The 25,841-nt window shown below is 39.0% G+C and overlaps 1 protein-coding gene across 4 annotated transcripts in view; it reads left to right on the top strand.

Moving 5' to 3' along the window:
- Positions 1 to 25,841, top strand: part of SETBP1 (SET binding protein 1) — a 514,417-nt gene that overhangs the window by 474,334 nt on the left and 14,242 nt on the right. For all 4 annotated transcript variants that reach the window (XM_069075445.1, XM_069075438.1, XM_069075454.1 and 1 more), the window contains one exon: positions 4,460 to 4,630. In XM_069075445.1, the coding sequence (XP_068931546.1) occupies positions 4,460 to 4,630 (171 nt within the window). The remainder of the gene's footprint in view (positions 1 to 4,459; positions 4,631 to 25,841) is intronic.

Below are 25,841 nucleotides of genomic sequence, written 5' to 3'. Positions count from 1 at the left end.
AGAGAAGGTAATTGAGCAGCAATTCTTGGGAAGAAACTTGGGAAGAAACAGAACAAAAATATTGAAGATATCGACTCACCCTCAAGGCAGTAAACAGTGCTTTGGTCTTTGACCTTTATGCATCCTGGGGTAGTCAATAACCTGGCCGTTAGAAGCTGTGTCTGCCACTGATTTTGATTTGGGAGTAGTTTAACCTTGAACTGAGATCCAAGTAACCACGGCAACAGGAAGTAGGCCTCCCTAGCACGAGAGTAGGAATCCATAAATCATGGCCCCTAATGCAAACACTGTGTGCAGGTAGAGATTTGAGGGGATAAGTGGTTTGTGAGAGATTACCTTTGAAAAATGAATGACTGTCCCTTGATATGTTAGAGCACAGTTTCACAGAGACTTAAAAAAAATTATCAATAGAGGTCACCAGGTTACAGCAGCATGTTTTCATATAGGTTTCTTTTCCCTTCCCCACTTTAATTATGAGCAGATGTTGAATCCCCAGTATTATTAGCATTATTATCTCCACTTCAAAAAAAATGCTTATTTCAATTCAGCAAACATTTACCAAGCCCAAGCTATGTGCAGGGCATTCTACAAGGAATATAGCTATACATAGAATACAATAATACATAACTCGAAATAAACCCCTCCACCCCCCCCCAAAAAAAAACCCAGTCCTTTCCCTCAGCATGCTTATCTTCTCCTGGGGATTATAGCTTATAAACAGATACTATAAGAAAATACAAGATAATTTGAGTATAAAGAAAGCATGAACAACTGGAGGGGCTTTCTGTTTGAGGTTGCCGAAAAAGAAATCTATAAGCTTCCGTGATATTTTCTTGGGTTGGGCTATTCATATGTCCTAATATTACATGACATGTTTACATTTGCCCTGGTCTGTTCTGATATGGCCTTTGCTCATGGGATTCTCAGCATCCTAGGTCCTACTTCCTCTACTATCTCAGTCTTTCCTCCTTCCATGATGAAACTGATTCCTCCTTCTTTGTACTTCTCAGAGCACTTACCTAGGGGACTTACCTGTCCTGTACACTGTTCCATGTATTATAATTATTTGCATATGTCTTCCCCCCCAACCCCTTTTGATTATAAACTCCTAGAGAGCAGTGCCTTGTGTTATATCTACCTTTGCTCCACCCACATCTAACATGACTTCTTTTGAAGTGATGTTTGTAGAATTCATTGCTCAAAATTAAAAATGGAAATTAACCCCTGGATCAAAAGCCACCATTCCCTTTTTTAGCATCTCAGCTTTTTTAGTATCTCAGCTTTAGTAACCAAGTAGTCCAGCTACATGCCAATTATTGTAATCAGTAGAACATACAAGCGCTCTCATGGTGGGTCAGAAGAAGCAATATAGGGACACTCTCAAGGTCTCTCTTAAGAACCTGACTGTGGGACATGGGAGACACCAACACAGGACCGCTCAGCATGGCGTGCCCACATCACAGAAGGTGCTGTGCTCTATGAGCAAAGCAGAATTGAGACAGCTCAAAGGAAACGCAGGATGCACAAATTCAGAGAGTGCACCCCAAATGTTCACACAGACTATTTGTACCTGACTTGTGACAGAGCATTCCGAGCTCGCGTTCGTCTGATCAGCCACAGTCGGACACATTGAAACTTGACTTTAGCACGGTGATGTTGTTTTGGTCCTCTTTGAGAATGAAGGACAACCATTTCTGAGATAGTGGTCCACTTGAGGGCATTTCCCATTCCAGAAGTATCCACTCGCTTACAGAAAAGAAGGTACATTACACACTAGATGGGGCGCTCCTGAATCTTCCTCCAAAATGTTGCCCAACCATTCTGCCTCTTGCTGAATGCCAGGGTTGGACTTTGAAGCTGTCTACATTCCTCTGGGTCTTTTACAACCTGTCTTTCATCAAAATACCTCTACCCCAGTTACTTCTCTGTAGCCACCTGGAATGAAATGGAAACTGAGAATTTTATGTGACCTTTCCAGTTGTCTTAGCAGTTAATGTCACTGTATTCCTGCCTCCCTTCCTGAGCTTTGCTCTTCAGCCAGTTATGTGCCACATACATGGTCTTACATTAGGTCCTGTGTGCAGCTGCATGTGATATTCTTACACAGGTTTTTCACTTCTTGCGCTGTTATTCCTTTCCCTGCATGTAAGTAAAAAGTCAAAAAAGGAAGGTCAAAAATTGTGGAAATCCAGGGTCTCTCTTGGCTTTTCTTTTATACCTTGCTTTCAGAAGCTTTGGATGGTTACTAGCAACAATATTTCCACAAAACTTAGATTAAGTCAGAGGGAGTGGGTCAGTGTAAATTATTGAAAAGCCCAACTTACAGATTTTTCCCAAAGGTACATACAGTAACTTAAACTAATAGGTTTAACAGAGTGTGCCTGATAGAAACCCTGCTTTCATGAGTAGATAAAGATTATAGAGTTTAGAGTTGCTAACAACCTTAGGAATCACCTAGTCTAACCTTTTCTTTTTAGAGATGGGGAAGTTTTGGTCCAAAGACCAATGTAAAACAACTTGACCCAAAGGTATATGCATGAGAGTAGTAGCTATTGAAGCTTTCAAAACCCATTTGTTCTGTTACATAGTCTAAATATTCTGTTTCTGGAATGGGTTCTACTTTTAATTTGCTTCACAAATCATAATGAAAATAAAGATAAATTTAATTTTATATCAAGCCTGTGTCTACAAAGCCACTCATTCCACATCAGTGAGGTTCAAAACTGACAGTCTTCTTACACAACCTTAACAGCCAATGGAAAGAAAAAAAAATACATTCCGGGGGAAAAAAAATTCCTGCTTCCATTTAAAATAAATGTTACTGATGTTCTAAAGATCACTAAAGCAATGGACCTTAATCATGAGACCCAGATTCTCTCCATTATCAGAATTAATGGCCATCAATTGCAGCCATCCATACGTCTAATGCCTTTATTATCCATTGAGGCTTTGCATGATCTCAGGACTTTATTCTTTTTCCTTCATGTTATTATCTTTTTAGGTTGATTTAATGAAATTTTATTTTTCCTCTCCCCTTCAAAATGTGATGAAGTCCAAATTTAAGAATTTTTTGAAGTTATACACTGTACCTATAAGCTTAACATCCTCAAATGTGCTCCCTAAAACAGAGGCTGTGTTCCTTCTCCCTTGGTTAGAATTAAGAAGCCACCTTTCCCACTTGTATCATTGGTATCTGCCTGAATGTTCCTATTAGGATTGCCAGTTATGGGACATTTTTTTAGGCAGCTATAGATAGGTTTTTTTAGATGCCAATCTCCCCTGGAGCAGGGACTGTGGGTTAAGTCAGTTTGGTAGAGAGGTACAGATGAACCAGGTATGGCCTGAAGGGTTTAAGTATGGCCTCTGGCCACATGTGGAGGAAAGCCAGGTCCTCTGACTCCATAGCAAAAAAAACATAATTTTTTTCCTCCTCATTACCCAAAACATGACAGAAAATCAGGTACCCACCTTAAAGCACAAAGTACCTGCATTCAGTGATAAAGATAAGGTCAGTGACTATTTGAATTGATGCCCACTTAGTGGCTTTCAGTAAATATTTGATAACACCAGTGAGCAAGGTTGGGTAACAGGTTCGGAAGAAAAAGAGGAGCCAGCAGGTAGTGAAGGCCAGTGACTCCATAGTACAGCTCTGAAGCATGTGGTAGAAAACTAAAGGATCCAGGGAGCTGTCCAAATTATTTCTAACTGTACAACACGAGAGTTTCCCCAAATCCAGCTCTAAAATCAGCATTTTATAGACAGTGGTGCTTGCGGCAGTTAGGCGGTGCAGTGGTTAGAATGCTAGGCCTAGGGCCAGGAAATTTTCTGTTGTTCAGTAGTGTCTGACTCTTCATTGCCCCATGGACCGTACTGTCCATGGAGTTTTCTTGGCAAAGATACTGGAACGGTTTGCCATTTCCTTCTCCATTGGATTAAAGAAAACAGAAGTTAAGTGACTTGGTCAGGATCACACAGCTAAGAAGTGACTGAAGTTAGACTCACTCACTTGATCCTTACAACAGCCCTGTGGGATAGGGACTGTTATGATCTCCATTTTATAGTGGAGAAAACTGAGGCAAACAGAGGTTAAGTGACTTGCCCAAGGTCACACGGCTGTCGGAGACCAGATTTGAACTCAGATCTTCCTGACCCTGGAGGCAGCTAGGTGACTCATTGGATTGGAGCACAGCCCCTCTTCCCCCCGCCCCCAGACTTGAACCCAGGTCTTCCTGACCTCAAGGAGTGCATTCTATCTACCATGACAGTCTTTAATTATTTGTTTTTTTTATGCATTTTGTCTTCACATCACTTACTTTCTAGAAAAAGCCCCTCCCCCCACACCAACTTCACCCGTCCCATGTAACAAAGAAAACCAAGCAAAAATACCTAATTTGTTGCTACATCTGACTCTTTTCTAATTCCTATTAATTAACCTAGCACTTATGATATCATTCTCTAGGAATTGCAACTCCCCATTTAAAAGCAGACCAGACTTCAGTGAATAGTAAAAACGAGGGCCCAGCCTCTACCATGATGACCAGGAGGAAGCCAACAGCAGTTGAAAGCATTGCAATAGCCCCAACGCCAGTGTTATCTCTCCTTGCTTCAACGGCAGCAGCATCAGAAGCAGGTGAGTCCTGCGGAAATCTGGTGAGTCTGTGTTGTCTAGAGTGGGGGTTGTGGAGAGCAAACCAGGGGTGTTCACACATGGCACATTCATCCCTAGTGCCTTCTTCCTTGCCTGGCATACAGTAGGTGCTTAATAAATGCTTGTGGATTCGTTGATTTTTGCATGTCATATACTGCTATTAGACTGTAAACTCTACAGTTTGTCTTGATTAAACCTTGTATCTTCTCTGGAGGCTAGCACAGTATGGATATAGTGCTTAATAATTCTCCGTCGAATATGAAATCCAGCCCCCTCTTCTTTGAAATCTCTCCAACACTCTGATCTCTTCTTCACCTGAACTCACAGAATTTATTTTCTGTATCATTTATTTTCCGTTTAATCATGTACCGCCTTGAAACATTTCTTGTATCATTGTCTTATATTGCATTGCCATTTAACTTTTATGCTTGTGTCTATTCCTTGACAATTCTATTGTGAGCTTTTTGAGGGCAGAGTCTCAATCTTGTGTTTCGTGTGTTTGTTGTTGTTTGGTGCACTCTAAAACACTCAGCTCCCAGATGTGAATATCATAGGCTCAGTAGGAGGTCCACAAATAAATGTTGAATGAATGAATGAACAAATGAATGAGTGATTTCTGGCCATAGTAAGAATTATTGCCATTAAAATTTAGAAAACATCGAAGGGGTTGTCATTCCGGGATTCACTTCAACCGCAGCCTCTAATTGATTCATTCATTTTGTCAGGTAAATCACCATCTGCACTCTCTGCTCTAGATCAATCAGTTCTAAAGAGACAGTCACAGCCTGCAGGAGTCTGTGGCATCCCCCAAAGGGGGCCATGGCTGGCCCCCAAGGAGTTTGTGATCAGCCAGAGGACGAGAAATAGGTCACATTCCATCGTCCTCAAGACAGAAAGCCATGGAGGTTGTCTCCAACATAACTATACCTACTCTTCATCCATTACATCCTTAACTCCACCCCTTCTCACTACTCTACAGTCTGCCAGCCTTCCTCATTCTGAGCCCACTGTGAAATGCAGGGATTTGGTATCGCCTACCACATGGACTCAGCACTATCTGGGATTCAGTTCTTCTGAAGGAGGGAAATCAAGCCTGGCCTTTCTGCTCTTCCTGCTTTTCCATATTGTCAGTCCAGGGGAACATTACTTTGCTTGCTCTCTTTTTTGCTATATTTCTGATTTGTTTGTTTTTTTCTCTCTCCTGTACTATTGCCTATGCCAGTATTCTCTATTCCTGAGGTCAGTATTGTCTAAAAATAGTCCGAAGGCCATTGAATGTGTGAAAAGCCCTCTAGGAGAATTTTAGATCCCTCAGGGCAGTTATAGCCTAATTCTCACCACAGCATCTGCCACTGGGAAAATCTGTCTCCCTCTCCCTTTCTCTACCTCTCTCTCCCTTCTTGCTTTCCTCTCTCTTGTTCTGTTATTTTTTTTTTCACTGATAGGGGTGTATAATCAATATTGCTTTAGAGGCCACTGTACTAGAAAGCCACATCAGTTTGCAGCAAAGAGCTAGTTGCGAAAAAAGAAGACTTGAGGCCAAAATCCCTGCTAAATTCACAAAAATCTGTTTCATTATATCCCCAGAAAACAAGGATTTGTATTCTACCTCTACCAAAATATTGAGTTCTTGGTACATCGCAGGTGCTCAACAAGTATGTATTTATTACCTGACTGACTTCCATAGGGGCTGAGGTCAAGGAATAATTTTGCATTAGAAAGAGTAGCTCCTATTTTTTCCCATAAACATTTCATGGGCTATTTACAGGTAGTAATGAGGTGAATGTCTCAAACCCACATAATATTTCTCATGGCTTTGTGATGTTTTTATGCTATCACACCTGACAGGGAATGTTTGAGATCCTTGCATAAAGCATCCTGTCAGAATGCTACCTTACAGAGTTCTTCTGTAACAGCTGCCTGCCTAGATAATTGTTCTGTAGCTATATCTGCAAAATAATCTATGTAGATTAGGATCACAGGTACAGCATGAAGGGGAGCAAGTTCTTAGCCAGTGAGTTTGGGTTGTTCAGGTAGGTAGCCAGAAAACATTTTTTTGTTCATCTGATAAATCTATAAAGCATGATTGGAAATACAGGTGATATAAGAGAAGTAAAACATAGTCCCTTACCCCAAGGCCTTTTAATCTAGTTCATGAGACAGGATATGGAAACACAGCAAGATAATTACAGGCAGGGGCCATTGCAAGGTTCATTCAGAAGACAAAAAAATTATTTTATGTATACTCTTTATATTTATCGAATATTTGTTTATTCACCATTTTCTCTTAGTGGAGACCTAACTTCCGTTATCTAAATAAATGATCCATAGCTTTCTGCATGTCTGTCATGTCTATATTAGTAACTGATTCAAAGATAACCATTGTGTAACACAATGGAACATACCCATACTTGGTTGGCTGACGTAGGCTTTACTGAAGGATGAATGGAGCTAGAGAGAAGTGAACAGCCTCCATTTAGTCCTAAACAGTTATGTCCACTTTCAAGCCGTACCCCTTCTAACCCTAGCCCTTCTCTCCCCTCCGCAACCCCTAGTCGTTCTTGCAACGCAGGGATATTAATGACCAGTGTCAAGCGTCTACTGTATATGGAACAGGATTTATGCTAATTCCAGAGGACCTTCCCCTTCTGGAGGGATTGGGGTGGGAATGATGGAGAGAGCAGTGGGGTAGGGCATGCTGTTGTGGCTTACATGGGATTTCTTGTCAAAGCATCAAATGCAGAAGAAACTGGCTTTACCTGCTATTTTGGCACTGTTAGAGGTACAAGGGATGTAAGAGAAACAAACATAGTCCCTGAACTCAAGAACCTTCCAATCTAATTTGTGAGACAGGACATGGAAATAAATTAGAATAATTATAGGCAAGCAGCATATTGCAGAAGATCCAAGAGCAAAGGACTGGGGCAGTCAAGGAAGGATTCTTGAAATGAGTGGGGTTTGCACTGGGCCTAGAAAGGAGGGTAGATCTTATATGATCAGAGAAAGATGAGGTCAGAAGGAGTATGCCACACATTTGTTTGGCAGTACAAAATCCAGAGTCTTCATAAGGATGTCACAGATTCATCCAGAGCTGAATTTCCTTCCATTTTTGGATGGCAGGGCCACTGAGCAGCATATTGGAGGGAAAAGATGGCAGAAAGGGCTTTTTAACCCACAAACCCTGAAGGGTGAGGCTCTTCATGAGGTAGCAGCAAAAGCCTGTATTTCCTTATCTCAACAAGCCTCAGCTTCTGCTTTTAGAACAGTAAACTAGGGATATGATTTGCAAGGATCTCTTTACTAAAGACCAACAGTGTTGAGAACCTTGTAGACTCTTAAAATAACTACTTGTTTAATGAAAACAAAATGAAATAGAATAGAATTGAAAAGGGCACTTGTCCAGTGGTCCAAAAAACTTGGTTGATCAGCATACTCAAAACTCACATTACTTCTTTTCCTTTCTTCTGATCTTGTGTTTGCTTCTTTGTGTTTTCCATCATGCAAGCAGAAACTTTTTAGTTATTTCTAGCTAAGTGCATAGGTGTTGGGACCTGATGGAGAAAGGGACCCAGAATTGTATAGTCTTGGTGTTGAAAAGGGCTTTGGTCGTCAATCCAACCTATGCATGAACAGAAAACCACTCTGTCACATCCCTAACAGGTGGTCAAGTTATATAACCTTCACTTGAAAACCCCTTTTGGGTTTTTCTTAGCAAAGATACTGGAGTGGTTTTAAACTTCCTTCTCCAGCTCATTTTATAGATGAGGAAACTGAGGCAAACAGGATTAAGTGACTTGCCCAGGGTTGTACATCTAGTAAGTATCTGAGATTAGATTTGAACTTAGGTCTTCCTGACTTTTGGCTTGGAACTGTACCTACTGTGTCACCTAGCTACTCCTATCACCACCCATAGGAGCCCATTATACTTTTGGATAGCTCAAACTATTAGGAATATTTTCTTTACACAAAAATAAAATCAATCTGTCAGCAACTTCCATCCAGTGCTCTTCACTGTGTCTCCTAGGTCCAAGTAGAACCCACTTCTGGTAAGCAGATCTATCTGAAACACACACATACACACACACACACACACACACACACACAGACATACAAACCCACCCCTTTCATGTGTGCTGAACTAGAGGGGAAAAAAGGAGAATTGACTTTGGGATAAGAAAGCAATACATTTAATTTATAAGTGGTTTTCACTAATTAAAAAAAAGTTAATTAGTTAACTTTTAAAAAGTTAATTTTAATTTTTAAGTTGATTGGCTTTCAATTTTTAAAATTTGTTTCATAATTTTTAATTCAATGTTAAATTCACTAGTTGATTCACTACTTAAAATTCTGTTAAATAAAGATAAATGCTCTGCTATAGTGTAAAAAGCAATAGATATGCAGGAAAAAAATGTGGGATCAGATCTTGATACTGTGACACCCTCTCTGTGCTCTTCTTATGAGAAGGAAGGAACAAGCATTTATAGTAATATGGGAAAGCTAAATACGGTTTTTACATATTATAGGCATTTATAGTTCAGTGTACTTTACACTATACCACTCTCATTTTAAAATATATGTTGTTCATATAACAAGGAAAAGGAGTAAGAATTTATTAAATATGTATACATATTTAATAAATTCTTACTTTATATAAAGTAAAAAGTACTTTATATAAATATTATCTCATTTAATCTTTACAACAACTTTGGAGGTTTGGTGGTATTATTATCCCCGTTATACAGTTGAGGAAACTGAGGCAGGCAGAAGTTAAAGGACTTGCCCAGAGCAAAATAGGTAGTAAGTGTCCTGAGATCAAATCTGAAGCTTTCTTCACTCCAGACTCAGCATTCCAACTAGTGCATCAGCTACCTGCCTCTAGGACAAGACATAAAGAAATGAGCCAGATGATAATGTAGTTAAATGAACCAATAACTCGTTGAAAGCTGGACCCTTAAGAGTAACTGTTGTTTCACTATGACTTTCAAAGATCTCCTGAATGCCACAAGTGTCTGTGCTTGCTTCTGGGCTATAATGGCACTTTTCTCAGTGATTTGGATGAAAGCATAGATAATGTGCTTATCCAGTCTGCAGAGGCTACAAAGCCAAACGGGATCTCTAACTCATTAGAGGAGATTCAAAAAGATCTCAGAAGGCTAAGACATTTGGCCAAATCAAATAAAGCAAAATTAAATAATGATGTTTATAAAGTCTTACTCAGACGTGTACTTTACAAGTACAAGATGGAAGAGGCATGGCCATCAAGGATTCTGAAAAAGACCTGGGGAACTTAGTAGACAGCAAGGTCAGTTATTGGTCAAAAGAAGCTGGTGCTGTCTTGGGCTATGCTGATGGGCAGAGTGTGTAGAATTAGAAGGTATGGGCCCCACTATATTTTGTTTTCCTCAGACCACATTTGGGGATTGTATTCACTTCTGGGGATCATATTGTTATAAAGTATATGAATAAGCAGAGCCTTTAGAAAAGGGAACTTCTAGATCATGGCATGTAATCATATGATGGGCATGGGCATGTTTAATCTGAAGAAGAAAAGCTTTATCAGGGAGGGGGAAGCTGTCATCAAGGGTTTGAAGGACTGTTATCTTTAAAAATGATTAGACTTAAATTCTACTTGGCACCAAAAGGCAAAACTGTCTTCAGTGGGTTGATGTTGCTAAATTTGGCCTAAAGACAAATTTCTTAACTATCTGACCTTTGCACAAGTAAGATGGCCTACGTCAGAAGGGAATGGGATTCCCTTCGCTAGAAAAGTCCTTCAAGGAAAGCCTGGAAGACCACTTTTCATGTATATTATTAGACGAATTATATTCAGATATGGTTTGTACTTGATTTTCATTGAGGTCTCTTCCAATGTTCTGTCATATTTATGTGACCTTAATTTGACTAGTCTTGGGTTTACATCTTTGGGAAAAAAAATAAGAGGGACCACCTCTTTGGGGCTATTGTAACTTAAATACTTTTGATTATCACTTTAGAGTTGTAGGACTGGGGTTAAGGGAATTTAGGGTTATATGGTCATAGATTTACATCTGGAAGGGACCTTGGAATATCATCTAAGCCAGCCCCAGTGTTTTACAGATAAGGAAACTTAGCTAAGTCACTTGCCCAAGGTCACACAGACAATAAATATCAGGGCCAGGATATAAACTGTGTTTCTGATTTGTTTTTTAAGTTTAAGGTACTCTTTTTCAGTGCCCCAATTGGATTGACCTAGGCTTCAAAACAAAACTGAATGAGATCAGATATGGAAACTGGGCTCAGAAGACCTGGATTCTAGCCCTGATTATGCCACTAACTGACTTTAGGACTCTGGGCAAGTCATTTTAGTCTCACTTTTCCTCTTATAAAAAGAAATTGGACTAGGTGATCTCACAGGTTCCTTCCAACTCTGAAGTCCTACAATTCTAAGTTCTAAATAAAATTTAATTTTATACTTGGGCAGATCATACCTGACCATGTTACTTATGTACATTGTCTTAAAATGGCCATATTTTGAAAATGAACATCAAAATTGCCTATCCTGTTAAAGTCTTATTCTGTTTCTACAAAATGCCAAAAAACATGGATAGAAATTGGAAAAATGCATTTATTCATCCACATGTTTCCAAATATACAGGCATTTGAAAAGGGTAGACAAAACATCTGGATGATTGACTGAATTTTTCACTTTCCATCTGGATGTTTGCCATCTTATAGACTCAGTCATAGTGAGATTTTGGAATAGGATCTTGATTGATTGTCAGTCAGTGAACAAACATCTCCTGAGCCCCACTTGAAGCAAAATCATGGAGTAGATGTTTGAATTGAAAACAACGAAAATGTATTATTTTATTGGGAATGATGTATGTGTCTGTGCCTGTGTGTGCATGTGTGTATATGTATGTACACATAATTATTTGGAGTCCCACTTAAAAAAATCTTTTTATTTAATCACAGGGCATCTAAATGACTGAACTGATTGAAAGATACCAAATTGTTCAACAAATATCTGTCATTTATGTGACTGATTGATATCTGCCTTGTTGGAGTTTTTTTCTAGACAGTTTTTTTCTGGTTGACTCTCAATGAGGTAGATTCATACTCCAATTTATTTTATTTTACATTCATCATGAAGTATGGAAATATATTTTAGGTCAATGGATTAGACATGCTAGTTACAGGTTGAGGTACTCACTTTTGCATGCATTATACATGTGTGTTTAGGAAGGGAGCCCTCAACCTTCTAAAAGGGGTTTCTGTTTAGTTCCTCAAAGCATTGCAGACATAGAGACAAAGTAAGACAATAGATTTATGTGAGTGGGGTTAGGGAGTGCCTAAGAGCAAATTCATTCACATTTCAGCTGAGGAATGTTGCATGTGTATAAACTGCCACCATCTTCTCCTCTCCTGGCTCACGGCTATGTCAGGCAGTGACTATCAAGGAGAGCAATAGCATTGACATCTTATGATGAAATGGGCTAGACTTCCTGTTCAGTTAGCCAATCACATTTCTCAAGGTGGGGGCCACTGATATAGAGAATTGTGTGATTCATGAGAGCATTAGCATATTGCTTCTGCCTTCCTCTGTCGAGGGTAATCATCTTCAGGCTGAAAAAGAGAGGCAAAAGAATTTGCAGAGGAATTCACACTCTGGATAAAATTGCTAAGTGCCCTCATCTTGTCTTGATGAACTACATGAGAAAGGAACCTGAAGGAGTGGTTGCTAAAGCCCTGTGCGTTACATTTAAAGAATCATGTAGGGGCGGCTAAGTGGCGCAGTGAATAGAGCCCCGGCCCTGGAGTCAGGAGGATTTGGGTTCGGATCTGGCCTCAGACACTTAACACAAAAAATAGCTGTGTGACCTTGGGCAAGTCACTTAACCCCAATGGCCCTCCAAAAAAAGAATCATGGAAAATAGAAGAGGTTTCAAAGAACTGAAGATAATCAGATATCTTAGTTTGGGGATAGGAAAGAAGGTGAATTGCACAAGACTTAGAAATAGTGAGTTTGACCTCAATCTGAGGCATAATTATAAAATGTTTTATTAACTAGTCTGTGAGCACTTAAATGGTAAGCAGTGATCTCTGTGAGCAAGCAAAGGTTCACTAAGAATAAATCGTCTCAAAATCACTATATTTCCTTTTCTCAATAGTGTTACCAGAGTGGTAGATTAGGTATAGATCGTGGGCACAGGATACCTGGATTTCAGCAAAATATTATGCCCAATTTCTCACTGTATCTTTGTGAGCAAGACTGAATGATAATGAAATTGAGTAAACCCAGAAGTTGTTGAACTTAATAATTAACAGCTGGATTCAAAGAGAAAGTCCTGTCAGCTTGGAACAAAGTCTCTAGAATTATGCCTCAGGACTCTGTCATTGGCTCTCTTCCGTTTAACCTTTTGGTCAGTTCTTGGAGAAAGGCATAGATTACATGCATATTGATCATTCATAGGTGACACCAAATTAGGAGGGATAGCTGATACTTTAAGTAGATGACAAAGTAAGCATCCAAAAAGATTCCAAAAGGTGGAACCCATAGGTTGACTCATAAAATGAAATTAAAAGGGATGAATGTAAATACTGTACTTAGGGGGAAAAATACTACTATATAAGTTTAGAATAAGAGAAATATTGGTCTAAAAAGCAGTGGAAAAAGATTTGAGGATTTTAGTGGTCTGCAGGCTCAAAATCAATCAACAATGTGATGTGTTAGCCAGAAATTCTGATATCTTAGGCTATAATGATAGAAGTAGTAGTTTCCAAAGCAAGTGATATTATACTTCTGTTTATTTCTGGGTATCACATTTTTGGAGGGACATTCACAAGCTGGAGATTATACAGAGCAGGATTACCAGGATGATGAGGTCATTCAAAATAGAATGTCAGTTAAAGGAACTATGGATATTTGCCCTGGAGAAAAGAAAACTAAGGAGATCATATTTCCTGTCTTTAAATATTTGAAATGCTAATACATTGAAGAAGGATTAGACTTATTCTGTCTAGGGTCATAACAAAGACAAATAGGTAGAAATTATAAAAAGAAAAAAAATTTAGAATAATTTAAGGAAGACCTTTCTAAACAGTTGGGCTGTCCAAAACCAGTGCTTGCCTCATAAAATAGTATGTTCCTTATTGCTACAGATGCTCAAGCAGACAGGCTGACTTCTATCAGACATCGGAAAGAGGCTTTATTATATCAGCTGGATGATCTTTCACATCCCTTCTGACTCTGAGACCTCTAAGATTCTCTGCTCTAAAGGCATAAGATTTTCATGGAAAATGAGAAATTTTGTAAAAAAAAAAATTCAAAATGTTTCAGTGCTAAAAGTAAAATATAGAAATTCACTAATTTCTAAATGGTTGTGTTCATCCTCGTTCAAATCTGACCTCAGATACTTAGTAGATTTATGACACTGAGCAAATCACTTCAGTATCCTTGCTAAGAAAATTCCAAATGAGGTAACAAGAATCAAGACAGAACTAAAAATTACTGAATAAAATACATGTAGATATAAGTATGTGTGCAAATGTGTATATGCCAATATATAAGCATTTATGTTTATGATATATAGTGAGCATTTAATAAATGCTTGTTGCCTGCCTGCATATATGTGACTTCCTTTAGGAATCACAGTCAAAACTGTACAGTTTAACAGTTCCACCCAGTTTTGTTTTGCTTTCCTATGGTTTTATGTGTTAGTTTTTCTATAGCTCTACTTTGGAATAAGAACCCCATCATGTTTATCTTTTTAATTGATTCAACAGGGATGTGCTCTATGCCTAGCTCTTGGGATGGTGCCATGGGGGGTAGAAACAAAATAAGCAGAAGATGCCAGTGTTGCCCACAAAGAACTTACAGTTCGGCACAGACCTAAGAACAGAAAAGACTCAATACATTTTTATATTTGATATAGACTCTACATATATTAAACCTATTTTCACATTAGCAGTGTTGTAAAGAAGAATTAGGACCAATGGGAGAAACCATGAGAAAGAAGAAACAGAGAGAGAGAGAGACAGACAGACAGAGACAGAGACAGAGAGAGAGACAGAGAGAGACAGAGAGACAGAGACAGAGAGAGAACACAAATAATATGCCTCAATCTGCATTAAGATTCCATAGTTCTTTTACTAGATGTGGGCAGCATTTTCCATCATGAGTCTTTTGGATTTGACTTAGATCCTGACATAGCTAAGAAGAGATAAGTCTATCAATTTAGTCATCACACAGTGACTGTTACTGTGTACAATGTTCTCTTGATTCTTCTTACTTCACTCAGTATTCGTTCATATAAGTCTTTCCAGATTTTTCTGAAGTCCACCTGCTCATCATTTCTTAAAGCACAATAGTATTTCATTACATTTTTGTACCACAACTTGTTCAGCCATTCGCCAGCTGATGTGCATCCCCTCAATCTTGGCCACCACAAATGAACTCCTATAAATGTTTTTGTACTTGTGGGTCCTTTTCCCATTTGTATGATCTCTTTGGGATATAGAACCAGAAGAATTGCTGGGTCAAAGGGTATGTGCATTTTTGTAGCCCTTTGGCCATAGCTCCAAATTGCTCTCCAAAATGGTTGGATCAGTTCACAACTCCACCAACAGTGCATTAGTGTTCCAGTTTTCCCATATCTACTCCAGCATTTATCATTTTCCTGTTTCTTTTTCATGTTAGCCAATCTGATAGGTGTGATGTGGTGCCTCAGAATTGTTTTGATTTTTATTTCTCTAATTAGTAGTGATTTCGAGCATTTTTTTTCATATGACTATAGATAGTTCTAATTTCTTCCTCTGAGAACTAACTACTTGTTCATGTCCTTTGACCATTTATCAACTCCCATGTTTGGGGAGGTAGAAAGATTTAACTTTTTAATATACCTTCCCTGTAGGAGCTTTTGAAGAGAAAGTCTCTTCTCTGTATGCCATGTTTCAGTCATGTGAGAAACCTCTTTGAGCCTCAGATCCTCTTTAAAATGAAGTAATGATCAAAATAAATTTTATCTGCTTCTTTGTGATATTATCATTCATAACTATTGAAGCCACTCAGCAAGGGGTTTGGGTGGAAGGCATCATACAGTGGGATCATCAGGTGTTGTTATTGAAATGAGGGCTCCACACTTAGGCAAAGTCAGGGAGAGAATAGATTCTGTGCATGAAGTGATTTCTATTAAGATACTCATTTTATATCAAATATTCAGGGCTCCCTTTATAAAGAGGAGAGAATGAAAGAAGTCTTCCAAGGGCAAGCTTTTCTTCAGTTGAAAAGGAAAGGGCACAAATATTTTATGATCAGTTTTGAGATGAAAGGGTTTGCTTGACTTGCTTGCTCTTTCCATTTCCAGAAGTCTAATTAAATTGTTGGCTTAATGATGGTGAGATAATTTAGTGGCCACCAAAAGCAACTGTGTTAATAGGAAAGGGGGACAATGCTATGGGTTTCCTGTAATTAATGATGAGGTCTTTGAAAAACTTTTTGATTCCAATGAAGTTGGCAAACTGAACCCAGCTGTTGGGGGCGGTGGGGGGGGAGGAGGGAGGGGTTTTTCCTGCTCAGTGCTACAGGAATTGGCCGAGAGTAACTCAGAAAGGCTCTGTAATGATTGTCATTAAGAGTGATCTTTAGCGGTAAAGACAGGCTGTGGCTGCTCTGAAAAAGGAGGGAGTTAGAGGGAAGAAGGAGGGGGAGGGAGACAGAGAGAATCTTCTTAGCTACAACTTGCCTTCTTATTATCACTTCCTTAGCACTGGTTGTAGCTGGTGTTGTTGGAGACATCAAGAATGGAGATTTCTTAAAATGGACCTCCTGCCAGTAGGTTAGAAGGTGGTTTTAGAATAAAATATAACAGCTAAGAACATGACAGTCCCCCTAGAGTAAGGGAGGCTCGCTTCAGGTTCTGTCTCTGGTACATCTCTACTGTATGGCCAAAGGCAACTCATTTACTCTCCCAAGATTCCAAGCAACTTTCTGAAATTTTAAGTTATACAAGTGTTGCTGACTTAGACATTTGAAAAAAAAAATCTCCCCCCTGTGAGTTCTGCCAGACCAGTGAAATCATCTCTCTCAACTCCTTCCATACCAACACCACCCTGCAATATAGAATTGATTTGGGGAAGGAGGAAGCTGAACCAGAGATGGGAAGAGACTTGCCCATGTCCACATAACTAATAGGCCACAATGGTAGGGTCAATCCCAGTCAAGAGATCATAGGGTCCCATGCTGAAGGGGGGCTATTAGAAATCATCTTATCCAGCCCCCTCCTTTTACAACTGGGGAAATTGAGGCCCCAAAATTGCATCGCTTGCCTATAATCACACAAGGAAAAAAGAAAGCCAAATTTTGTATTCATTTCTTCAGACTCCAAATTCATTGTCCTTTCCATTATAACACACATAAATTTGGGGCACTGAGGTGGCACAGTGCACAGAGCACTGGACCTTCGGTCAAGGAGACTCCTCTTCGTGAGTTCAAATCTGGCCTCAGACACTTCCTAGCTGTGTGACTCTGGGCAAGTCACTTAACCCTGTTTGCCTCATTTTCCTCATCTGTAAAATGAACTAGAGAAGGAAATGACAAACCACTCCATTATCTTTGCCAAGAAAAACCCAAACGTAGTCATGCAGAGTCTAAACAAGAACAGCCTTTTGGCTTCAAGACTGATGTTCTTTTGTCTCACTAATTCTACACACAGCATCTTCTGTCAATACCTTATTTTGTCTGAGGCCATGAGATAGAACCTTGTTTCGCAGGGTCACTTCTCCCTCTCATCCATTCACACGTCCTTCAAGTCCCTACCTCAGCTCTGACTAATCTAAACCACATCACCCTCCCCTTCTCTGACCAGCTGTTACCCTTGGCCCGACACGCTGTGAGGCAATGTGAGGGCACAAAGTATAAAATAAAGACAGGGTTCCTGCCCTCTAGGAGTTTATACCCTCCTTAAGGATTTAAGCCCAAAGAAATTTTTAAAAATTAAATACAGTTTATACTGTTGTCTTAGATTGTTATTTGAAGTCTTAAGATGTCACAAGGCAGTATGTGTTTTATTGGCAAATGAATTGTACAGTTAGTAATTACTGTCAGAGTTCAGACATAGAAGAAATCACTTTAGGTTGAAATGTATTCCCAAGTGTCAGTGAATCAATAAAATCTTTATTAAATATCTACTATGTGCCAGGAACCACAGATACATAGACACATAGGCAATAGTCCCTGCCTTCAGGGAGCTCATATTTTATCAGGGGAAAACACCACATATATATTCAAGTATAATATAATTATAGCATTTATATGACTTTAAAATGTGCAGAGTGCTTTACAAATATTATTTAATTTTGTCCTCACAATAACCCTGAGATGGGAGTGCTATTATTATCCACATTTTACAGATAAGGAAACTAAAATGAAAGTGACTTGGCCAGAGTCACTCAGCTAGTAAAATTCTGTCTGTCTGGATTTGAACTTGAGTCTTCCTGACTCTGGGTCTAGAACTTTGTCAACTATACCACCTAAATGCCTCCATAAATTATATCCTAAAAAGTATGTAAATACAAGATAATTTGGAAGGTGTGGCACTAGCAGCAGCTGGGAAGATCAGGAAAGGCTTTGTGTAGAAGTGAAGTTTGAAGAAAATTGAGGATTCAGAAGAGAGAAGGAAGTACATGACAGGGATAGGAAATAATCTATACAAAGTATAGAAAGGGGACATGTCTCATGTCACGCATGAGGAATGGCAAGCAGGCTAGCTTGGCCAGATTGTAGACTAAATAAAGGGGAGTAATGTAAAACAGAACTAGAAAGCATTACTGGAGCTCTGTGAGAAAGACTTTACATATCAGAGGCAGCTTACTTGCCCCTAGAAGTAATAGGGAGCCACTGGTGTTTATTGAGAACTTGAGTGACATAATCATGCCTATATTTTCAGGAAATCACTTTGGCAGCTGTGTGGGATGGAGTAAAGGGGAGAAAGACTTGAGACAAGGAGACCAATTAGGAAGTCATTTCAGTAATCCTTGTGAAAGGTGATGGGGGTCATGCGGGTAGGCACTGGAAGAAGCTGCTTGACCCTTCCCTTCCCCCCTCCCCTTTGCCACTGTGCTCCATGGTCTTAAATTGCCCTTGACATGCTTAATGTGTATTAGTCTTCTCCCTGTGGCTACACTTCAAGCTCCTTCCAGGCAATCACCTCTCCTTCCCCTTCCCCCTTATGCACATTTTCCACGTAAATGAATTCATGATTGAATCAGTCAATCAGTCTCTCTCCTACAATAGCTTCCTCCTTCCTATCAAACAGAAAACAAATCCTACCTTTCTCTTTCTGATCTTTCTAAAATGTGAAATCCTTTTTTAAAAAGTCTATTTTAATGTATCTCAGGATTCTATTCTTTTGGCTCCCCTTCTGAAAAAGAAATCCAGAAAAGGCTTCAGTCTTTGCCCTCATTTCCCCAGTATTTCCTCACTTTGGCTGATATTTTTTCTTCTTCCTTCCCATGTTCCCTCCTTGGGAAATATTCATTTGCTGTGCCATTTATTGCAGAGATGGCTGCATTTTGCTTTGCGGTATGGACACTCCAGGTGACACCTTTTGGTCAGAAGATAGAGAAGGGACATCCTTGAGAGCCAGAGGAGCATATCTGAGTACTATGCACAAGCCTGTCTTAAGGTTTCAGTCCATTCTGCCTGTGGTCCAACCACTTCAGCAACTCTGTGGAGGATAGATTGGACTAGGGAGAGACTTGAAGGAAGGAGACAAATTAGGAAGCTCCTACTGTACTCTGGGGCAGCTAGGTGGCGCCATAGTGCACAGAGTGCCAGGCCTAGACTGGAGAAGACTCATCTTCCAGAGTTCAAATCCAGCCTCAGACACTTATAAGCTATGTGACCCTGGGCAAGTCACTCAATCCTGTTACCCTCAGTTTCCTCATCTGTAAAATGAGCAAAGGAAATGGCAAAACCATGCCAGAGTCTTTGCCATGAAAACCCCAAATTGGGTTACAAAGAGTCAAATACAATTGAAAAATGACTAAACAAAACAAAAACTACCGTACTGTGGGAGAACAGGAGTGCGGGGGGACGGCACTCTTCAGATGGCTGGTCACTAGCAGTATTAGAGTTTTGATACAAGTAGAGACTGAATGTGTGCTAGTGCATGATTATGCCAGCTTTGCAAAGTTCCCACGTATAGTAGTCTCTATTGTTGGGTCCCAAGACCTGACCATAAAATATGGCAGAATCCAAAACCAAACTGATTTGCTCATAATCCACACACAGCAGGGCCTCCAGACCAGTCATGAAAGCTGTAGTATGGATCTTTTCACTTGTCCTGTTTGGAGGCACTGTGTCTGGGACAGCATGTCCATGTTGGGCTCTCTAGTATCAGAAGGTATTTTGGTAGCCTTTGAGAGTTTCTAGATTTTCCAGGTTGGCTTTGTTCAATACCAAAACACTTGAATTCCTGGCTTTTGTCTTTCAGAAGTCACCAAAGTGAAGTGATTTGGGGCTTACATATGGAAAATGCATTTTGTTGTGTAATTAATGGGAAGCAGACTTTGGAAAACTGGCGATCCAGGCCCTTATTTATATGAGCGCATATGTCTGTGTTTTGTTTATGACTCACTCTCTTACTCCTTGCATTGTAACCGGTTTGTTTATTCTAACTTTTCACAGAATCCAAGCCACATGGTGCTATATGAGCCAATAATTTATAGTCTCTAAAAGGAAAAGATGATGAATGAGCTTTTTCCTCTTAAATTGTCACATCTCAGATTGAGGAAGGAGAGCTTGTTGCCTCGGGGCTGTCCAAACTTTGTGTTTGAATGATGTTAAAGCCATAACTTCCCTCCCCCCCCCCACAACTGCTTGTGTGTTTAGAACTTAAATATGTAAAGGCCAAGAACTTACCCCACCCCCTCAGCCCCCAATAAACTTTACTATAAATCCCAGCTGCCTTTGAGGCTAGTTTTTTGTTTGGGGGTGGGTATTTTTGGGTTTTTTTTGTCCAGTCATTTAATGATGATGATGATAAAAAATGAAGAATGTTCCATTTTTAAAGAAATCTGTTAGGGTCTATCTGGTACCTGATTAGTTCTTAAATACATACTTTTTTCATATCAAAATATTTTTTCAAAACAAGAAATGCAGGAAAAACTTGTTTCCTTCCTCCACTCAGTTGTTTTCTAGTAGTTTGAGGTAGGGATGAGAGGGAATCAATAGTCTCAGATTTGCCTCTTAACTCGCTGTGTGACCTTGGACAAGTACCTCACCTTTAAGGGCCTAATTTTCTTCATTTGTATATAGAGGAAGTTGAGATTGGTGCCAAGGCCCCCATTCATCTCTAACACTCTTTTTGAACTCTCCTAAAACAGTAAGATAAGTTAGTAAAAATCATTAGTTTTATTTTTCAGATGAAGAAACTGAGGTTTTTAAGTGCCTCTTAACAGCTTTAGGCTCTAAATTCAGACTTCATGAGATTTTCACTAGACCTTAGACCCTCTGCTAGAGTACATCAGGTCACACTCCACATGTGCAAGCATAGTTTGGCAAGTTATTGCTTCACTAATGTGTAGTAGCCAAGTAAGCCCCAAAGGGTTAGCTCAGAAAGGATAGCAGATGATCAAAGATAGTACTTGGCAGCTTTCCAAAGTATTTTCCCCATAACTGCCCTTTGAGATAAGTAGTAAAAGTATTATTATCTGCATTTTATGGATGAGGAAACTAGAAACATGGAGGTAAAATTTCTTAGCTAAGGTCACATGGCTATCAAGAGGTAGATCCCAAATTCAAATGCAAGTCTTCTCACTTCATCCAGAGGGTTGTTTCCACCACCCCACATTACTGTAGGGGCAACTCCACTGGCATACCCAGGATGGTTGCTAGCACAGATTCTTAAATCTGCTTTACTAGGAAAGATAAACGTTTAAGGGGTCAGCAGTCTTTTTTAATTATGGGGAAAGTTCAGAGGAAAAGTCAGCACCCTGAACGTAGGGAAAATACAAGCAGAGAAATAAGGACCAACAGACAAGGCTCTGACTGCCTGAATTAAAGCAATATTGCTATACACTTTACATAAATTCCCTAGATAGAGAGAGCCTTTACATCTGAGCCATCAGGAAGCTCTAAACATACAGCCACTCAGAATCTCAACCAGGGAATCTCAAGCTCCTTCTCATAAGCAAGCCCCGAAAGCAACATACCAACTCATAGTATGTATATGCTTCTTAGAGGCAGAAGGCATCACAACTCTTGTGACTCAGTGCCTAATTAGAAATCAGCAGGATGGCTAGGTGACGCAGTGAATAGAGCACCAGCCCTAGAGTCAGAAGGACCTGAGTTCAAATGTGGCCTCAGACACTTAACACAAAACTAGCCATGTGACCTTGGGCAAGTCACTTAACCCCAATTGCCCTCCTTCCCCCCTCCAAAAAAGCAAAAAAAAAAGAAAAGAAAGAAATTAGCAAAAGGTGTGAAAGCCTTCCTACAAACAAGCTTCCCCCAAGCAAGCTTCCCTTAATGGGTTCCATGTGAGGCCTATTAATGGGCAGGGAAGATCTTATATCCATTAACATTACAATTACCTAAACATAGGCTCTGTAGGGACCCATTTTGGACCTGATTAATTTTGAATCAGAGAACTTTGTATAAATTCTGTGTCTGGAGCTCTTGTGGAAAAGCTGAAAGGATAACTGGCGATTGATTGAGACGAAGTCCTACTTATTTGGATGGAAAGATATGAGTCCTTCCTTGAAAACCATAGAAAACACATCCAGGCTTTTCTACCAAGGGAAAAGAACTGCCTCTGGATTAAAGGAAAATGCCATTTATATTTCTAGTCACATAATAGAAGCAGCATCTCCTCTGTCACTCATAGAAAGAACTCTGCTTTGCACTAGCACGTAAATTGATAAAAAAAAAAAAATTCTAAATCTAGTAGTACATCCATCTCCTTTCCAGACAGAAATAAATATGTTTGTCATTTTTAAAAAGTATTTTTCTTCCCCCTCCCTTCCCATATCCTGTTGTGTCAATACCTCACTGGTTTTACTGGCCTCTTTTAAAAATAGAAAATATCTTTAGCATCCAGAGGAATGATCATATGCATTTGATGACTTGGATGGAGTCCCAAAAGGGAATTAAAGGAACAGTGATTAGCTGGTACAGACAGAATAAAATATAACTCTTTGGGAATTGCCTGCAGATTTAAATCCATTTTTTGTGGGTTTTTTTGGTAGTAACACATCAAGATTGAAAATTATCACCACAAATTTGAGTTCAGGGTCAGACACCAAAAAAAATGGAAGAAGAATGAAGGTAAAATCCTACATTTAGGTTTGAAAAGTACAGTTGCCTAAGTACAGGATAGGTAAAGTGGTTCATGTGAAAAAAAATCCTGAGGGTTTTGGTTGACCCCAAGTTCTACATGAGTCAGCACTGTAATACAGCTTTAAAAAAAAACTAACAAAATTTTGGCCCATATTAATGTAGTGTCCAGTAGAAGAGCAATAATAGGGACCACTTGACTTTGTGCTAATTAGACTACATTTATATTGTTGTGTTCAATTATGGTTACTTTGTTTTAAGAGGAACATGGATAGTCTAGATGGCTTCCGAATGAGAATGGTGAACATGGAGAAATCCTGTCCTATGAAGGAATGGTTGAAAGAACTGGGAATGTTTAGCCTAAAACCAAGAATAGTAAATGAAAGCAGCATCTGTCAGTAACAAAGAAAAATGTTCATATTTGTAGCTGTTTCCCTAAGGAGTCACAGGATCATGGAATATTACAGCCAAGGGGACCTTAGAAATAATTAATGTTAGGAATCTCAGGCAGGAGGACAGGAGTTAAGGCTGTTTGAAGTCCTCACAAGTCATATTATGTAGTTTTTTTTAACTTTATGCAGATGAATATATGAACAAGTTTTGTAAAGAGAAACAAAGATTTAGATAGTAAAATGTAAGGTTTTGAGAGCAGGAACTTTTTTTTGTTTTTTAAATGTTTGGGTTTTTGTCTTTGATTCCCCAACACTTAGCATAATCCCTGGAACCTAGGAAATGCTTGATAAATACTTGTCTTGAGTTGTGTTGACAAGTAGTAATACAAATGCACTGGTTCTACAAACTGAAAGCATTGATGTCATTGGAATTTGAATCCAAAATCTCCTTTTATAGATGAAGAAACTGAGGCAAAAATTAGCCAGACATAAAACTCAGTTAGTACCCAATTTATTGCTCCTTTGACACTGTATTTTGTTTTCATGTGTGTAGGTTTGCCAAAATTTTTAAAGGGGAGAAAACATTTTTTTCTGTGTCCCTCCAGAGAACAGAACTAAGACCAGAGTAAAAATTGGAGGGAGGCAGATTTCAGTTCATAAGGAACAATTTTCTTGCATTTCGAGGTGTTTGAGCTGGGATGAAATAGAAGGGATGCTTGCATGGGGTTCTAAACTTCCCAGTGACTAAAGGACTTCTAATATCCCTCCCAACACCAAGCCTCTAAAGGTCTATATCTCTGCTGTTGGGTGTTCAGACTATTTTGTGGTCTTTTTCTTCTTACCAAATCTTGAAAAATATAGTGAAGAATTGTTTACAAGGAAGCTTCTCTCAAGTTCTTTCTTACATTCAGATGATACCATTCATCACTTTATTCAACAAACTACTTTGATTCTTTTAGTGTTTTATGTACATTATAGAGCTGGAAAGCTCTTACAGACCATTTGATACATTCTTATTTATAGATGAAGATACATAAATGTATCCTTTTTATTTTCACAATTACTCTGAGAATAAAAAAGGGTAGGAGTCATTAGTTTTATTTTACAAATGAGGAAACGGAGGCCTGTGATACTTTCATAAATAACCTTCTTCATAATGGCAACATAATTTGAATACATGCCTGTAGTTGCCTACTTCAGTGTTCTTTCCCCCAGCCTCTTAACGTGAGGGCAAGGAGGAGTCTTGTTCCAAACTTAAATGAGTTATAAAGCAGATAAACATAAGTAATAAAACACATAAGTAATAAAAACAAGCAAGGGGAACAAATGTGGAGATCATACAGTGTCATATCCTAAGTCCTGGCATTGACAGTGGGAATATTTTTGTACTGTTTTCATTTAAGCCTGAATCATGACAATTAGGACAGCTCTTCATTAGCCAACAATAGTTGGAGATCATCTAATTATTTAAGGAACAATATTTGTGGTTCATGGAGAAGCTCTGCTACAGTTTGGGTGGCACAGAGGGGGAAAAAGTTGGAACAATGGGCTGAGGTCTATCAAAATGACATTTATTTGGGATAGTTATAACATTTTATGTCTGTGTTCAAAATAACCACAGCTCAAATTCAGAATGAAAGAGGTATCTAGATGACGGTCCAGATAAATATATAAGTTTTAGTGGTGGCAAACTTTGGAAAAGCCTAAGTACAATGTTCCTAGAGAAAAAGAGGATGCAGTTTTAGGGAGGTATCAGTCCCATGCTGGAGTTCAAACTGAACCTGGCTTGTTATATTCATTGACAGAAATTTTAAATAAAATCTTAGCAAAGAGACCATAAAAGTATTTCCTTACTTTCCAAAAAAATCATTCATTATGACAAAGTAGGATTTATCCCAAGAATGTAAGGATGACACAAAAGTAGGAAATATTTAGTATAATCAATCATTGAGCAACAGAACTAATTTAAAAACTACATTAATTATATCAATAGATGCAAAAAGAGCCTTGAATACAGCATTCTCTTCTGTTAAAATTCTTAAGAAGTATAGGATCAGGGGCAGCCAGGTAGCACAGCAAGTAAGAGCACTGGCCCCAATGTCAGGATGACCTGGGGACCTCAGACACTTAGCACCCACCCAGAAACACCTGTCTGTGTAACCGTGAGCAAGTTACTTAACCCCGATTGCTAAAAAAAAAAAAAAGTATAGGATCAAAATGGTCCACCTTTAATATGATAAAAGGCACATCTCTAAAATGAGAGGCCAACGTTATTTGAAATGGAGAAAAACTAGAAATATGTTGTTGTTGTTGTTTGTTGTCCTTTATTGGTCACTTCATTGATCAAAGTTCTAAAGTCTTTCAGTATTTTTCCCCTTGTATTATTATAGCCATAACATAAATTGCATATCTGTTCTGCTCACCTCTCAGTCTATATGAGCCTTCCCAGTTTTCTGTGAGACTTTCATTTTTAAAACCTTAAACT

This window comes from Petaurus breviceps, unplaced genomic scaffold (genome assembly GCF_028583685.1).
Source record: "Petaurus breviceps papuanus isolate PSGF00001 unplaced genomic scaffold, PetGlider_PUasm1.0 151, whole genome shotgun sequence".
NCBI classification, from domain to species: Eukaryota; Metazoa; Chordata; class Mammalia; order Diprotodontia; family Petauridae; genus Petaurus; species Petaurus breviceps.
Note: the sequence above shows the minus strand (reverse complement) of the source record. Positions and strands in the feature narration are given on the sequence as shown.